The 17789-nt window shown below is 44.0% G+C and overlaps 1 protein-coding gene across 2 annotated transcripts in view; it reads right to left on the minus strand.

Moving 5' to 3' along the window:
- Positions 1-17789, minus strand: part of DPP6 (dipeptidyl peptidase like 6) — a 508150-nt gene that overhangs the window by 69810 nt on the left and 420551 nt on the right. For both annotated transcript variants that reach the window (XM_060280914.1, XM_035129463.2), the window contains exon 7: positions 7912-7993. In XM_060280914.1, coding sequence (XP_060136897.1) covers positions 7912-7993 — 82 coding nt within the window. The remainder of the gene's footprint in view (positions 1-7911; positions 7994-17789) is intronic.

The following is a 17789-nucleotide window of genomic DNA, read 5'->3' on the forward strand; positions in this document are numbered from 1 at the left end:
AAAATATGTTTCATTCTTGTATTCTCCATCTACTTTTCAGACGTCATTGTAACACTGATTGTGAGGCCTCCTTTGCACGGCTCAGTCATTCGAGCATTATAAATACATCCTAGAGCACATTTATATTTTGAAAGCGGCCCCCTGCTCCTCTCCCCAGCAAATGTACACACACTCTCTCTTCAGAACTATAACTTGTGCTTTGCAACCAAACAGCTGCAATAATTTAGACACTTTTAAATAAATCTCCGCAGCTCGTTTCAGCTGCCTTGCAGAACTAAAAAGAGCCTTTCAATGCATCCGAATAGAATATTGGCTGGATACAATTTTGCATCCCAGGCTTCTAAAGTAGTCATTTTAAATGATAACTGCTTTGTTATATTACTTAAAGTATGTATCAGCAAATGTGTCCTTTATTATGAACCCTGAATTGTGCTTTTAAATTCTGCAGGATGGATTATCTTGTATTCTGTAACCTAATATCACTGATGCTTATGTAGGGCACCACTGTAAATTAGATCTCTTCATGTGAAATGAAACATGCTGCTTCATTGATAATATTTTATTACATTAACGGGACATTAGAATAAGGAGAGAAGATGGCTCCGTGGTTAGCATAAATAATGAAGCCCTGGGAGTCCTGCTAGGCAACCTCTGGTGGGATGACTCAACGAGTTCAAGGCAAGGTTTTGAAACCCGGGAGAGATGGAGGACCCATAACAGCATTGCTATGAGGCCTGGGTTCAGAATAATGGCTTGCTATCAAAGTCTCACCCTTTTGTTAAGCAAAACAGGATGGCCAGTTTCCTGTCCTTTTCTCACCAGGATGGGCAAGGTGAGAAATGGGCAGGAACTCTGAGGCAAAGACAGAAATTGCTCATCTCAAATCCCCTCCTACTAAGGAGGCATTAGCCAAGAACATTATTAAAACTCCAGATTTTCCAGTACTGTAGTTAGCTACCTCTTCTAGTTCCAACAGGACAGCATTTACCCCGAAGCTTCACTTTAAGGACAGGTATACTTTCCTCTTTGTCCCTCTTTCCACTCCTAGTGTAGGGTTACCAGACACCCCCGTTTCCTGGGATTTGCAAATCTGTCCCCGGACAAATTCCGTCCCCGGAATCTCCCCGGATTTCATTAAATGTCCCCGGGAAACGTGGCAGCGGCAGCAGAGGTGGAGCAAGGCAAGTGCAGTGTGCTCCGGATGCCATCCTGATGAGGGTGATATTTGCTGTGTCGTGCGTGCTGCACGTGCCGTTGCCTCCGTGCTCCCAGCTGGAGGAGGGAGGCAGGCAGGGGAGAGGACGAGCTGCGCGACGCTTTGCCGGCACCGCCAGGAAAGCGGAGCTCACCCCCCTTCCCCCAGGCTCAGGGTACGATTGGGAGTTGCGGGGACGGCGGTCCCCGGATTAATTGAAAAAAATCAGGTAACCGTATACCTATTGTTGGTTTATGGCAAAATTGTCATGCTCACATTCCGTAGGCCTTTTAGAATAAGTCTGGGGATCTTTTACTCTTTAATCAAGGTGTGAATGTAGTGCAGGATTTGTTACCTGCTTAGATTGTAACTTTGTGGTCTGAAGCAGCGTTTATATATCATCAGTCTGATTTCATATAACAAACCAAGCTTTCTTTATTCCTTTGTGTGAGAGCTTCTTGCGGGCATAAGGTTAACACACATCCATAACAAGCACACGTCATAATGCCAGCAAAATATCCTAAACCTCTCAGCAGTCTATATATGGACATACACAAGTGCTGGCGAGTCCAGGTACACACTTGCAATGCTTTCTCTGCTTTCTTGGTGGTGCAATAGTGGATGCTGGGGAGGGGAATACAAGGATCGACACCCCAGTGTCTGGGTGAGATGCTGACAAAAGCTTCTCTTGGAGGAGAATAGCATGGGCATTTTCATCAGACCACAGTGTGGGAGAAGGAAGGTTTATGTGCCCTGATTCCCCCCTCCTCCTCTATCCCAATGCTGCTATTTAAAAGTGGGCATTTTAATTATATTCATAAAACTAAGACTGTGTCTAGCTTGGCACTCAATCCATGCCGAGTGACAGCCAAGTTTCCTTAGCCTTGCCTTAGGACTTGCATGAATTCAGAGTGCACTCTGGAGTGCAAACAACACTCGCATTGTACGGGGAAGATGGCGATGATGGAAACACTACATTTGCAGCCGTGCTGAGCTTGGCTCGCTTCAGCTAGATTCAGAACTGGGTCAGCAATTATGAGCATCACTGGACAGTTCCAGGACTAAATTATGATTTATTTCTGAGAGTTCCAAATTGACCTGTAATGCTGCCGGCACCTTATTATACTGCTGGAGCCTCAATATCCCTGATTCCTACAGGTTTAGAAACAATCCACTTGCTTTGAGCTCAGGTTATTGAGGTGGGCTGGGTTGGGAGGAAAAAGAGACTTAAAACCACATCTGTTCTCCATTTGTAATTGCAGACAAACTTTTCAAGTAAATGATATTATATTATTAACACATACGAGCACCATGGCCTAGTAAATTCATAATCTGAACCAAGAAATGAGAACTTTGTAAGAACTTTTGTAAGAACTAGGTCGTTTAGTGTGGCAGGGTGTAAACTTTGGAACTCCTATTGAGCTCAAGCAGGCAGTTTCACTTTACACTTTTTGGTGCCTGCTAAAAACATTCCTGTTCAGACAAGCCTACCTTAGGTGCTTAGAAAGCTGAGGCAATTTTATTCTTTTTTTAGTATATTAACTTTTGTATGTTTTAAAGTAACATTTTATTTTTTCTTGATTTTACTGTCTTATCTTTTTGTAACCCACTTTGAAGTGGTTTTTTTCCCTTACAGTCAAATGGTGCATAAATTTTACGAAACAAATAAATAAAAATAAATGAATTTAGGCAGTTAACAGTACAGCTGTCAGGAAGCTTGCCTGCCATTTCTGATCTTTTCACCAAAGAAAAGCCTCTGAGGAACCCCAGCATTCCCTAGAACAGGTGGGGGAGCCTGCAGCCTCTAGATGGCACTAGACCTCAAATCTCAGCCCCAGTCAGCATGGCCAATAGTCAAGGATGATGGGAGTTGTAGTTCAGCATCTTCTGGACAGCCATAGGCTGCCCGCCCTAGCACAGAGTCTGCTTACCTTCCAAGTTCCGGACTGCAGAATCCGGGACCGGCAGCCATTTTACACCGGAGGTTGCGTCGATGTAACTTCCGGTGTTGCTTTGCCCTTCTATGGGCACCCAAAATGGCCACCCAAAATGGCTTCAAAAGTCGCTTGTACGCATGTCAGGAAGTGTGCCGACGCAACTTCCGGTGTCGCTTCGCCCATCTATGGGCACCAAAATGGCCGCCGCCAACACCGGAAGTTACGTCTATGCACTTCCGGATATGCGTAGATGCGACTTTTGAAGCTGGCGGTGGCCATTTTTGGTGCCCATAGAAGGGCAAATCGGAAAGAAAAAAAATGGCCGCCGGCAGGAGAAAATAATGGAGAAAAACGGGAGACGAAGTGATATGGGGGACCACCGGGAAAAGGTAAGTAAAAAAGGTGTTTTTCCGGGGAAAACGGGAGACTTGGCAGCTATGAGTCTGAAAACTACCATTTTAGGTGTTGTGCAAAATTCCAGGCTCCTCACATCTTCCTCAAGCTAAAAGTAGCCATAATAAGATTCCTCCTTTACCCTGACAGACTCCCCTTTCCCAATTGCTTAATGGATTATTTCCCTTGAGGCTATCCCTTTGATGTCTCCTCCAAACGAACAGATAGGTATGGCTATTAATGATATTCTCCATTCCTGGCTTCCTGCTCGCTTCCTACAAGTCACCTAAAATCAACCTAATGACACATGGCGGACTGCAGCTTAATTTTGACTCAGATGTCACCGCAAATGAAATGATATGAGAGAATCGAATTGTGGAAATTTAATGGTGTGGGCTCCGTGAAACCTGGCTCAAAAACAAACACACCTGCCAGGTTTATGTTCATGCACAAATCGAAAGAGCTGGCTGGATTGAGATCGGCAACCAAAGAGGCTTTCATGAGGCTCTTCCCCGCTTCCAAAAAGTGCCCTGCACAACTTCCTCAGACTCAATGAGACCCACAGGCCTGAGTTCAAGTCAGTGAAAAATATAATGAATGAGAAGTGTCAGAAGTGCAGCTGCCGCCTTGCAGTCCAGACGTAAGAGTCCGTGCCTCTAGCAGTTCAGTGGCAGAGCACATGCTTTGTGTGTAGATGGTGCCGCGAGCTATCCCATAAATTTTCACTTTAAAGGACAGCAGCACCATGGAAGAGATATCCGTCTCTGTCTTTGGAATGCTGATGCCCATAAAAATAGGCAGGGGTTGGATGTACCTGGGGGGAAGGCAGCTGCTGTGACTTGGTTGAGAACGCAGCTCTTTAGCCCTTAGCAGGTGTTCATTCAGCAACAATTAGGGATGACCAAATCTGTCATTGTTGGTAACTCTCAGTTTCTCATTCCTCTAATCTTAAATTCAGTTGTCTACATATCCACGGAAGTTTTCAATCGGTCTTTAAAATAAAAGTCCTCATGAAAATGCACAAACATTTTAGAGCAGGGTTTCCCAAACTTGGGTCTCCAGCTGTTTTTTGGACTAAACTCCCTTCATCCCTAGGATGATGGGAACTGTAGTTCCAAAACTGCTGGAGACCCAAGTTTGGGAAACCCTGTTTTAGAACAAATTTCTCCAATGTACACATGTCTGTATGCAATTTTGCCCAATATACAGTTTTTGCATAGCAAAGTATCTCTTGATATAACACACTTTTGTATATTGTTTTTAATAACATTATACATTGTACATTGTTATGCAAACAACACATTGCCTGGGTGGAGAAATATACCGCAAATTCTTAGAAGTGTGAATGTTAATTGTTGTCACACTCTCCTTCCGCCTTCTCCATATAGCTTGACTTGAGAGCTGCACTGCAAACTGAGTGCAAATTTCAAAGGATGACTGTGTTTCAATTGGTGTATTGTTTTGGAAAAAGATGGATTTGGTAGGTTCACTTTTATTTGCAAACTTAATTGAATCCCTACCATGCCTAATTAGGGATTTGTCTATGAGAATCATAGAATCATAGAGTTGGAAAAGACCACAAGGGCCATCCAGTCCAACCCCCTGCCAAGCAGGAAACACCATCAAAGCATTCCTGACAGATGGCTGTCAAGCCTTCGCTTAAATACCTCCAAAGAAGGAGACTCCACCACACTCCTTGGCAGCAAATTCCACGGTCAAACAGCTCTTACTGTCAGGAAATTCTTTCTAATGTTTAGGTGGGATCTTCTTTCTTGTAGCTCGAATCCATTGCTCTGTGTCCGCTTCTCTGGAGCAGCAGAAAACACCCTCTTCTATATGACATCCTTTTATATATTTGAATATGGCTATCATATCACCCCTTAACCTTCTCTTCTCCAGGCTAAACATACCCAGCTCCCCAAGCTGTTCCTCATAAGGCATCGTTTCCAGGCCTTTGATCATTTTGGTTGCCCTCTTCTGGACACGTTCCATCTTGTCAGTATCCTTCTTGAACTGTTGTGCCCAGAACTGGACACAGTATTCCAGGTGAGGTCTGAAGCTCAGCTACAGGGAATAAACTTTCCTGGAAGTAGACTTGTTCACAATTACCAATGGTGCAATATGCAAGCATGATCACAGAATCACAGAAGAAGAGAAGAAGAAGAGTTTGGATTTGATATCCCGCTTTATCACTACCCGAAGGAGTCTCAAAGCGGCTAACAATCTCCTTTTCCCTTCCTCCCCCACAGCAAACACTCTGTGAGGTGAGTGGGGCTGAGAGACTTCAAAGAAGTGTGACTAGCCCAAGGTCACCCAGCAGCTGCATGTGGAGGAACGGGGACGCGAACCCAGTTCCCCAGATTATGAGTCTACCGCTCTTAACCACTACACCATGCTGGCTTCCAGAAGAGTTGGAAGGGACCCTGAGAGTTATCTAGTCCAACTTCCAGGAATCTCAAAAGGTGGTTCCCCATCCAATCCGAAAGCATACCAGACCCTGCTTAGCTTTGCAAATGTGCTAGCAGTTTTATTGCTGCACCACTAGGTGTGCAATATGGAGCCACAAGTGAGCATTGGCTGTGTTACAGGGTACATTCTCAAAAGGCCTGGACAATGAGTAATATCTCAGAATCTTCCAGAACACCCACCGTTTCCAAGGCAGGCAAGGAAAGATTGAAATTTTTCACTGAACGCAAACTATTTGTATGTCAGTGCCTTAGGTAAACACTGGCAGCACCTGCTGCTTTCACAGCAATCAGTTAGGACAGAAGGGGATACATGCAACATTGGTTGATGAGCTGTCTACATCCAAGGTGTTTCATGCTATTGCCTGCCCTAAGCACCAAATTGAAAATTGAGGCTTATTCCTCCCCAAAGCAGGTACAGTACTGTGCCAAATAAAAGGAGAACACTCTCCCTACAGAGCTTATTGCAGCTTATAGCCTCTACAGTTGTTTCCATCTGAACTGCTGGTGGAGGAGGGACCCAGATAGGACTTACTGCATGCCCAACTAATGCACAAGACTGAAAACAGAAATGTACATAATTTAATCACCCAGTCTCAACCGCAGATGCACTCTGTTCGTAGAAAGCAAAAACAAACAAACAAACTAAAGTACCGAATAATAGTAGTAAATCATTTTCTCCCTCCTAACTCCTTCAAGAGCTCCCGAAGGCAGCCTCTAGTTATTGCAGGAGTGCTTTATTTTATGCACAGCTGCGTCACGTGGCACGGTGTTAATCCAATGATCTTGAAGAGCAAAAGAAAACTGACAAGAGCTGTGGGGAAACTCAATGCACTAGACTGTCATCATCATGGAGCATCCTCAAATGATCAGACTGAGCCATCAGCATTTCCTTCTCCCTCTCTCTCCCCTCCATCCCCACCTCCTGTGCAAGACAGAGACTCCCCCCCCCATGGTTCTATCAGCGGTGAAACTGCTTGCTTGGTCTGAAGGAAGAGGGTCTGTTTCGGAATTTTTCAAGGCAGGTAACAAGATGAGGAAGCCATGCTACTCCACGAGAAAGCCCCTGGAATTCGGAGTTGTGCAATACCTACTTTGGGGACGGGATATAGCTTAATGGGAGAGCATGTGCTTCACATGCAGAAGGACCCAAATTCAGTTCCCGGCATCTCCAGGTACGGCTGGGAGAGAAGCCAGCCTGAAACCCTGGAGAGCCTCTGCCAGTCAGTGCAGACAATACTGAGCTAGGCGGAGGGATGGTCCTGCCTCAGTCTGAAGCAGGTTCCTTTTATTAGAACAAACCACAAATGGCACAAAATAGCGAGCAACAGTGAACTAAAAACCTTGCTCACTTTTCTGACATTTTGGTTGCCTCATATTAAGGTATTGTCCCGCTGTGGACTCTGGAATGCATAGAAATAGTATGTGCTTTAATTTGTTTACTGTAATGCAAAATACTGTATGTTATTTTCATTATCCCTGAACCTCTAGTTTCAGAGGCACTCTATCTCTGAATACTCGTTACTGGAGGACAAACTACAGAGAAGGCTCTTGCCTTTGTGGGCTTATTTGTCGGGCTTCCCAGAAGCATCTGTCTGGCTGCTGCTGGGACTACGCAGACCTCTGATTTTATCTAGCAGAGCAATTTTTATATGCGTGCATTATTTTTCATCATGTAAATGCTCCTGCAGCCCAAAAGGTTTGTTTGCCCCACACCGTTCTTGATAAACTTCACAAACAGCTCCATGACTCCCATTTTACAACTGGAGAAGCAGGGCCAGGTTAAACCACACCTCAGTGCTGCTTCTCATTTTACATGATGTACTGTGTGCAGATACCCAACTACCTGCTTGACAGCTGCAGTTCACATTGGTGCAAATGAATTTGTAACGAAACAGCCACTTGCAAAAGGTTTCCTTACCAGCTGTTGGCCTTTGGGTCCCCACCCTGCATATTGAAGCTTTGTATTGCTAACTTCGGGAGGATACAAATTTTGAGGTTCCCTGTAGATAAAAAGAAAAGAAAAGGGAGAAGTAAGAATTTCAGTTGCATTGATACCTGGGATCAAATTTTACAAGAGCCAGTATCCAAAATATTACTTTACGGCAGGGTGGATTTGATTTAAATCAAACTGATTTAAATCACTAGTCAGTAAGGCTTGATTTAAATCATACTGTAGTTTTCTACATAAAGACTAATTCTTGCTGGTATAACTTTAATATGCAAGTAGATGAAGATTTTTAGAATAACTTTTCATATTAGTTTTTCATCCCCAGTTTAATAGGTTAATCTTTCATATTTGGACAACTTTACTGTTGTACTTAGGAAGGAGAAAAATAATCATTACCTTAATAATAACAATTTAAATAGATTTATTCAACTGAAACAATAACATTACAGCATATTAAAATAAAAAAATTCCTTCAGTAGCACCTTAAAGACCAACTAAGTTTTTATTTTGGTATAAGCTTTCGTGTGCATGCACACTTCTTATACCAAACTAGAAGCTTATACCAAAATAAAACAAAGCTTATACCAAAATAAAAACTTAGTTGGTCTTTAAGGTGCTACTGAAGGAATTTTTTTATTTTACTTCGACCCAGACCAACACGGCTACCTACCTGTAACCATTACAGCATATGTTATTTGCTTAAACAAACATCCATGTTTGTTAACTAATTTGGCTAAACAAAAACAATATATATATATTTTAAGAAACTTAGACTGTCAGCCCAGCCTACACATGAAAAACCTAAATACTGTCCACTCCAATCAGAAAAATATTATTTCTATTCTATTCACTGAACTTCTTGAAAGTTAGCACTGAAGGGGTTGTTTCTGTATTCATAGGTTTGTAGAGCAATAGAATTAAGGTCTTTTTCTCAACTCTGTTCATGTTATAACATTTTTGCTGTGAAGAAGAGGCATGTGATCTCTGTTGAGTCAAATTCAGTTTTGAGAACTGCAAAAGTAAACCAAGCATCTGTGATAATATCTTGTAGGCAGAGAAACTGCCCAATAATCTTACAAAAACCTCTGGAAGAGCATGACATTGTGAATGGATTAATGGAATTTATTTATCCAAAAAATTAAACATATACAACCTTATTCTACATAATTAAAAAACTAATCTTTATTTCATGATGGAATAACCTTTGGGTGGTAATATATTTTCCTCAAAAAGCATTTTATTTAAAAAATTCCGATATAAATCAAAAAAATCGATTTAAATCAAAAAAATCCGATTTAAATCAAAAAAATCCGTTTTTTATTTTTTTTTAAAAAAAATCATTGATTTTTATCCACCCTGCTTTACGGTTTATTTCCAAGGGGTTTTGTGTGCCCAAAGAGCCCTTTTGACCACTCCACTTTTAGCAGCGGACAACCCCTTACCTGCATTATCGCCACAAACTTACAAACACTTTTCCTTCTGGCTTCCATGATGCTGATTACAATGCAGCAAGATATGTTGTGTTAGGAGTAGGGATGGGAGGGTGTGTCGGTTTTGGTTCTCTCGATTTCACATTATTCGAGTCATAGATTCATTTCTCCACATTTGTGCAGTAATTTGTGATATCCCCCTCCCCCCCAAGAAAAATTCCTAGCATTTTAGTGTGAATTTGTTGTCTAACCCCCTGCAATGCAGGAATATGCAGCTATCCCATACGGGAATCAAACCTACAACCCTGGCATTATCAACACCATGCTGCAACCATCTGAGCTATCCATGTGGCAGGCATAATGTTTTTGCATTGAAAGGGCAAACTGTGCTGTTTCAAGAGGCTTGCAGATTATACGGATGGGGCAGTGAAATTATATGCATGCCTACGAGAAGTGATTCCCACTGCATTCAATGAGGTTTAGCCCCAGGTACGTGGGTACCAGTCTTAAATCTGCCATGGTTCATCTGTCACATGCAGCAACAGCTTTGTGGTAGCACAGTCACTTGGGTGGCAGGTTGGGTGAGACGGAGGTGAAACCATATGCCACTTTCTTCCTGTACACTTAGCCCATTTTCTCAATATGTCAACTCAGTTGAAAGGGATAAAACAGAGATAGTAAGTAATGCACCGTGACAGCCCACTCTGTAGCAACTGATGCTAACAATCTCAAGCCATGTGTTCACCCCCTAAACGTTGTTAATGTAGAACAAGCTGTGATTATAACTGTGCTTAGGAGAAGGGAAGGAACACACACGCACACACACACACACACACACCCCTCCACCTCCACCCAAGGTTGCTATTTTTTTTTTTTTTGCAGCCAGCAACAGCCTAACACATAGAAATTCAGGCAAGCTTTTCCTACCAAGAAGGTGAAGCAATGGGGGTAATTTAAGTGTGCCGGGGGACGCTGGCTGGTGTGCCGCGACGTGCGGCGACGAGAAGGGCGATTTGCGTTGTCACGTGCCTGGCGGCCGCCAATAAGCAACACTGACCCGCCGGAAAGGAAGCCGGCTGGGTCACGACGTGGGGCGAGCGCAGCTCTCAACAGCCACCACCACGGGAGGGTGGTTTTAGACAAACTTAAAGAAGCTGGCTGGATGAGCTCAACCTGAAACTTGCTGAGCAAAGGATTGTGCTGGCAGAGAAATCAGCGGCTTGTGAAGCCTTATTACAGGAGATTGCAACCAACACAGCAATTGGCAAGTGTTTCTTACAGTCATAATTATATAGTCAATATAGGGCGGCACAGAGTTAATTTTTTTAACTTTTTTAATGGTGGTGTGCCTCGTGATTTTTTTCATGGAACAAGTGTGCCTTGGCCCAAAAAAGGTTGAGAAACACTGATTTAAGGCACAAAAACAGGGACAGTAAAATTATGCCCTGCTTCTACTTCACTGTCCCTTTTTTTAGAGGCTGCTCTCATTTGAATCAGTCACTTCATCCACAAAGGGGGAATTAAGGCTTTATTCCTGGAAAAACTTTCATTACAACTGCACTAGGATGCTCATATTGCCAATTCTATTGCAGGCAAGCAGGAGATTTCCCTGTAAGCAGCAAGAGACTGCACATGACACTGGTTTAACAATTAAATTAAAAACTATTTTAACAAATCTAAATGAAGATAGTGCTGTGGAGAAAGAATGAAAAGGTTGTGTCAGAAAAAGCTGCCTTGTAGACATGAAAGAGAGTTAGACCCACTTCCCTTAGGTACCCACACAGACCTCATGAATTCACAAATTCCGAGCACAGACTTCCTTCTACATTTCCATGCTTTAGTCAGCATAAAGCTTGCGAATATGCAGCTCTCTATATATTTTCATTAAAATTGGCTAAGAAATATCTACCTAGCATTATGGGAGACACCCACATTTGTTCTGCTGCTGTTTAGAATCAGCTACCGTAGAAGGAATTGTTCATCCTTTCTAACACATTTGAGAAAATTATGTGTAGAAATACCACACATATTCTGCTGACTTTTGAAGCTGTGATCTTTTTATGGTTCTTTACCTTCAAAGCAGACTTGGACTGGACAGAGGACACCTTCAGACAGACGGCTGTCCTTTGACTGTCTTTCAAGAAAAGAGGACTGTAAAGTAGGACACATGGTAGTGACCCTAGTAGAGGGCAGAAAACAACAACCCGCCCCAAAATCTTCAACAGGCTTTCTGAACACGTGACCTTCTCTTGCCTAATGAAAATATTTGGGCAAGCGTTTCCCCTCTTGCTCAGAAAATGTTACAAGGAACAATACCGTTACACCAGGGTCCCCAAACTAAGGCCCGGGGGCCGGATGCGGCCCAATCGCCTTCTAAATCCGGCCCGTGGACGGTCCGGGAATCAGCATGTTTTCACATGAGTAGAATGTGTCCTTTTATTTCAAATGCATCTCTGGATTATTTGTGGGGTCTGCCTGGTGTTTTTACATGAGTAGAATGTGTCCTTTTGTTTAAAATGCATCTCTGGGTTATTTGTGGGGCATAGAAATTCGTTCATATATTTTTAAAAATATAGTCCGGCCCCACACAAGGTCTGAGGGACAGTGGACCGGCCCCCTGCTGAAAAAGTTTGCTGATCCCTGCGTTACACCTTCTAACCCCCATTTGCTGCCATTTTTCCAAATCAACAGATTGTACACTTTACTTAAGGCTTGTAACTGAAGCTTCAGGGAACAAATGTAGCATCAAGAAGCCACAGTCCCAATTATAAGCAATCATCCAGAACACATAACAGACAGGCCCTGTCAGTTCCATTCACTGCATCATCTTTCAGAAGAGTGAGATTCTATTACTAGGAGAATCTGCAGTGCAAACCTGCTTTGATAACGGATATGGGTAACATAACACAGATGAATGAAGGCTCCCCTCTTTTGTAACTGCCATATACAAGTTCTGCTGCTATTAAAAGCTTTGTTTTCCCTCCCTCCCTCTCCTCCCCGTCACTCTCTGTAATCTATTTTTAAAGATGAGAAATAATTCTAGTTATTGATCTACCTTCTGGTTAATTTTCTGATGCCTGTGGATGAAGCAAGTCCGCAAAACATTTCTGGCTTGCTTCCAAAATCTACAGTGACTTTGCAAACAACAATAGATGAGGGAGAAATATAATATTGCAGCATTCAGGCGAATAATACATTGCCAAGTGATGCCTGGCTCAGTATCACTGCAGGTAACAATGGTTTATTGGTCTCATTTTTTTAACCGGAGCGATTCCTTTTCAACTTATGATTAGACAAGCTGGAAAGGCTAGAGGCAGAAAAAGTTTTCAACAGAGTTGAAAGTTCATGGGAGAAGAACTATTGTTACTCTTGATGTACACAGCAATTCATTGTGCCTCTGTTCAACCTCAGTAAGGGAATCTTATTTTTTAAGCATTAGAAAAACCTGCAGAAACAATGTGACCAGGCTGACGTTGGGGTAAGCCTGTACAGCAATGAATATTTTGCTCTATTGTACCAATTTCAACACCTGAAAAATGGCTATTCTTTCTTAATGCATGGTTAGGGAACCTATAGCTATGCTGGCTGGGACTGATGGGAGTTGCAAAGTCCAGCTGCACCTGCAAAACCATAGGTTCCCTGTCCCTGGGCTAATGAGATACCATCTACAATGCTTTCTATCCTGCTTCTTCTTCTTTCATTCAATAAGGCTTGAGTTACTGTCAAGCCCCAGCTCCTTCCTCAGTGCAGCTTCCCCTTGTGCTGCTCTTTCAAAATATCTATTCATCTGAGAGGTGACTCAGAGGTTGAACTGAACCCAGTCAACAATCCTTGGCGAGATCAGGGCTTGCTCTAAGTCAGGGGTAGGCAACCTAAGGCCCAATTGCCTTCTCAATCCGGCCTGCGGACGGTCCAGGAATCAGCGTGTTTTTACATAAGTAGAATGTGTGCTTTTATTTAAAATGCATCTCTGGGTTATTTGAGGGGCATAGGAATTCGTTCGCCCCCACCCCCCCAATAAAAAATAGTCTGGCCCACCACATGGTCTGAGGGACGGTGGACCAGCCCATGGCTGAAAAAGGTTGCTGACCCCTGCCCTAAGTCATGGAAGTCATGAAATGGATTGTCATGTATTGTGGAGGAGTCTCTCCAACCTTGCTCTGCCCTCCAGCTGTTGTTGGGGTCTACAGCTCTCACCATTCCTGACCAGTTACAGGTAGGTAGCCGTGTTGGTCTGAGTCGAAGCAAAATAAAAAAATTCCTTCAGTAGCACCTTAAAGACCAACTAAGTTTTTATTTTGGTATGAGCTTTCGTGTGCATGCACACTTCTTCTTCATTCTCATGGCTTCCGTAAGAGCTTTCATATCTGAAGAAGTGTGTATGCACACGAAAGCTCATACCAAAATAAAAACTTAGTTGGTCTTTAAGGTGCTACATCCCTGACCACTTGGACATACTGGGTGGGGCTGATGAGAGCTGGAGTCCAACAGAATGTGGAGGCTACCACTTGCTGAACCTTCTGTCTCTTCTCTTGGTTCTGACCTTAGTATTAAGTACAGCATATTCTCTAATAATTCATTTTAACTCAATAAACATTCTTCTATTGTTTCTCTGAGTCTTCCATTGTGCTCTGATTTGTAGAACATAGGCACATAAACAAGTATTTGGAAGGTGGTATTGAAATGTCACTGTATCATGGAATGCAGATCCACGTTTCCAATGATCTCATTCATTTTCTCTCACGTTCCAGATCATTTATTATTTCCAGTATTTAACTACTCAGCCAGGGTTCAGTTAATTAATTTGCCTTCCATTCACTTCATTTCTGCCATGATATTTTGAGTATAATTACTCTTGTCACTGTGCAAAAGGTGTGAGCTTCACGTATAATCTTCACCCAGAAAATGTGCTGTCTTCTCTATGGAAGTCAGCATGCACGAAGATCAGCCAAGGGTTTATTTACCTTCTTTCTTAATTTTTGCAAATGATATCAGTTAACAGGGAAGGAGAGAGTTACAGTGTTCTGTTTGAGATAACAAGTTGTTAGAGTGGTTAAGTATACAGTATTGTTGTTTTGTTGTTGTTTGTTGTTTAGTCGTTTAGTCTGACCCATGGACCATAGCACGCCGGTCACTCCTGTCTTGCACTGCCTCCCACAGTTTGGTCAAACTCATGTTGGTAGCTTCAAGAACACTGTCCAACCATCTCATCCTCTGTCGTCCCCTTCTCCTTGTGCCCTCAATCTTTCCCAACATCAGGGTCTTTAATGGTCCATAATGGTTGATAAGAGCTAATGGTTAGGAGATAGTTGGAAACGTCTCTGTGGTTGAATTAGGGTGATCATTGCTCCCTTCTCAAAACAAACAAAAAAACAAAAACAAAACCAACCCTGCTGTGACTGGGGATCCCTCTGCTCATTCTGCTGAGTGGTGCCCTGGACCTCTGCCTCAAAATCCTGCCCTGACAGCAATCCTTGCAATGGACTGTCCAGGAAGACAGCATTGCTGACTGGCACCCTGTACAGGAGCACCCAACACTCTAATCTGCTGTTGCAGTCCTGAAGCACCACAAAGTCTTACACTTCTTCGTTTGAGAGTAAGTCTCACTGGACACATTTATGCCTTACCTCTGAGCAAATATGCTTAGAATTGGGTTGCATCAGGTCTATGCACTGATTTGATGAATGGTTTATCAGTTGTGTGACGAGGACAGCAAAGCATATGGATGCATATGTAACATTTTGCAAAATCAAAATCAAAAGATGAACAAATATAACTGAAACCCCAAATCCCATATGTGAGTCAACCAGTTAATGAAATTCATTCAGTAGGGATTGGGTGTACATCAAGTTGGCATCCTGAACTCTAGCAGGCTGGTGCTCAGTTTTCTGCTCATTGGGATACTGCATGTGATATAATCACTGTTTGTAGTGCCTTAGGCAATATGGGTTGGTTCAGTTCCCCACCATCCTGCAAAAAAATATGTCAAATATGCCAAACTGGCTCACTGCTGTTCCATTAATTCCTTGTGCATCCAACTGCCCTTTATCAGAAGTTGGAAGGTATGGAACATGGAGTCTCTATCCTATGCACTTGGAGGAGTCCATTGTGCAAGTACCTCTGAAGCCTGATGTCATGAACTGGTTGGATGCAAAGGAATGGTGGGAGGAACCAGCTGGGGAACCACCAAGCGAAGAAGGCTCAGAGCCATGGGAATGAAGGTGAAGAAGCCACAAGAAGCCCTACTATCAACCTTGTGCTTGCCAGTTGTTGTTGGACTACAAATCTCATCATCCCTGACCACTGGCCATGCTGGCTAGACCTGATGGGCGTTGTAGTCCAAAACATATGATGGGCACCAGATTGGGGCAGGCTGTCCTAGTGTGAAACCACAGTCTTTCTCACCCTGTTAGAAGTCAAGGACCACTAAAGAAGTCTGGGCTCTTCTCATGGAAGGTGGAGCTTACTATAGAGATAGAGCTGCAACTCCTAGTTAAGGCTCAGTTTAAGGACTGTTGCTGAAACAACACCAAAGCTCTGCTCTTGTGGAGCCTCCAGCTTGAGCTCTGCACAGAGCTGTCCAGGGTACTACCAGAACGTCCTCTTGGTACTGTGTCAGGGTTATTGCTCAAAACAGAACAAGTGTAAAGCTAAATGGAGGGTGGGGGTGGGGAAGAACAATGTACATCACCTTGATCTCCTTGGAGGAAGGGTAAGATATAAATGCCATTTTAGATCAATTTTCAAAAGAGCAGTGGTGAACTCTGTGCAAAGCAGAGGCAGTAATTTGCACTAAAGCCAAGGCTGACATCATATGCACAATTACCTGGGAGTAAGCCACATTGGAGATTACTTCTGAATAAGCATGCAATGAATTGAACTGCAAAACTTGATATATCCTCACATTGCTCAGCCCTGTTGAAGAAAATATCCCTCTCTCAGGGCTGCTTTGAACTCTAAAACAGTGTTTCCCAACAGGTGGTCCGTGGACCCCCAGGGGTCCGCGAGCTATGCCAGAGGGGTCCGCAACTTGGCGGAGCCAGAATGGAGGGGCGCTGGCCAGCCTGCCCACCACCCGCCGCCCAGTGCTCCCCGCGGCTTTGTACAAGTGAGGATAGCAGGTTTTTGCCCTGCTTCAGGGCGGCAGCACCCGTTGGCAAGCTTGGCTTTCGCGCGCTTTTTCCTCCCCTCATGAGGCGGAGCAAAGAGAAGCTGACTGAGGCACAGGCGGAGGCGGAAAGGCTCCTTTCCCTCCCTCAGGCCCGCTATCATGGCCAGGTCGCTGGGCGCCCGCCTTGCCCAGAGCCGCTTCTTCGGCGGCTTCGTATGCGGGGCGGCGCTAGGAGCCACGGCCTCCGCGCTGACTGTCCGCAAACTCCTCGGGGAGCCCCGTCTCCCACCCGCGTCCCTGCAGACGCCTCGGCAAAACAGCAACCGCTACTGCTGCCGCCGCCTCAGGAGGGTAAGCGAGCGAGTGCGCAGGCGCAACTGCCGACCCGGCTCGCTTGCAGGAGCTCTGCTCTTCGGTCACGGCGGCCGGAGCGATGGCTGAGGGCGCCCGTTGGGGCCTGCTACATAGAGGGCAGCCCTCAGTCAGCGGCGGGCCTGCGCCCTCAGAGCTTTCCACAAAAGAGCATCATATAAAAAAGGGAGACCGGAGAGGCATATTGCTGATAGAATATTACATCTTTTTAAAAAAATAAAATAAAGGGATTTCTCTGGAATACCCGGTTTGGGTAGCTGCATAGCTGCCAAGTTTTTCCTTTTCTCGCGAGGAAGCCTATTCAGCATAAGGGAATTTCCCTTAAAAAAAGGGATAACTTGGCAGCTATGGGTAGCTGTTTGGGCGCCATGTAAAAACAAAACAAAACTACTACTGGTGTTCATGACGTTTTTGCTGTTGGTTTTTCCGTGTTTTCCTGGTGCTTACCTTTTACCTTATTGCTGATCTGGCGCAGTTTCAAATTAAATAGGAATATGGGAAGGTGCCTTGCACTGAATCGGGACCGTTGCGCCATCCAGTTCAGTATTGCCTACCTACAAGGACTGGCAGAGGCTCCCCAGGGTTTCAGGCAGATGCCATTGGGGCTTGAACCAGGAATATCCTGGGGACAGCTTGTCTTCTACCAGGGTTTCCAAAACTTGGGTCTCCAGCTGTTTTTGGACTACAGTTCCCATTATCCCTGACAACTGGTTCTGCCAGCTAGGGATGATGGGAGTTGTAGTCCCAAAACAGCTGGAGACCCAAGTTTGGGAAACCCTGTGTGACTGAGCTGATTATCACCCTTCCCCAAGATCAGACCAAAGGCTCATTTAGCCCAGCACACAGTTTTCAACAGTGGCCAGCGGCTGAAAATGAAATGTTAACATTTCCTCAAATGCTTACATTTCTCTTCAACACCTAAACTGTTTTTTTAA

This window comes from Zootoca vivipara, chromosome 12, assembly GCF_963506605.1.
Source record: "Zootoca vivipara chromosome 12, rZooViv1.1, whole genome shotgun sequence".
In the NCBI taxonomy this organism is placed as follows: Eukaryota; Metazoa; Chordata; class Lepidosauria; order Squamata; family Lacertidae; genus Zootoca; species Zootoca vivipara.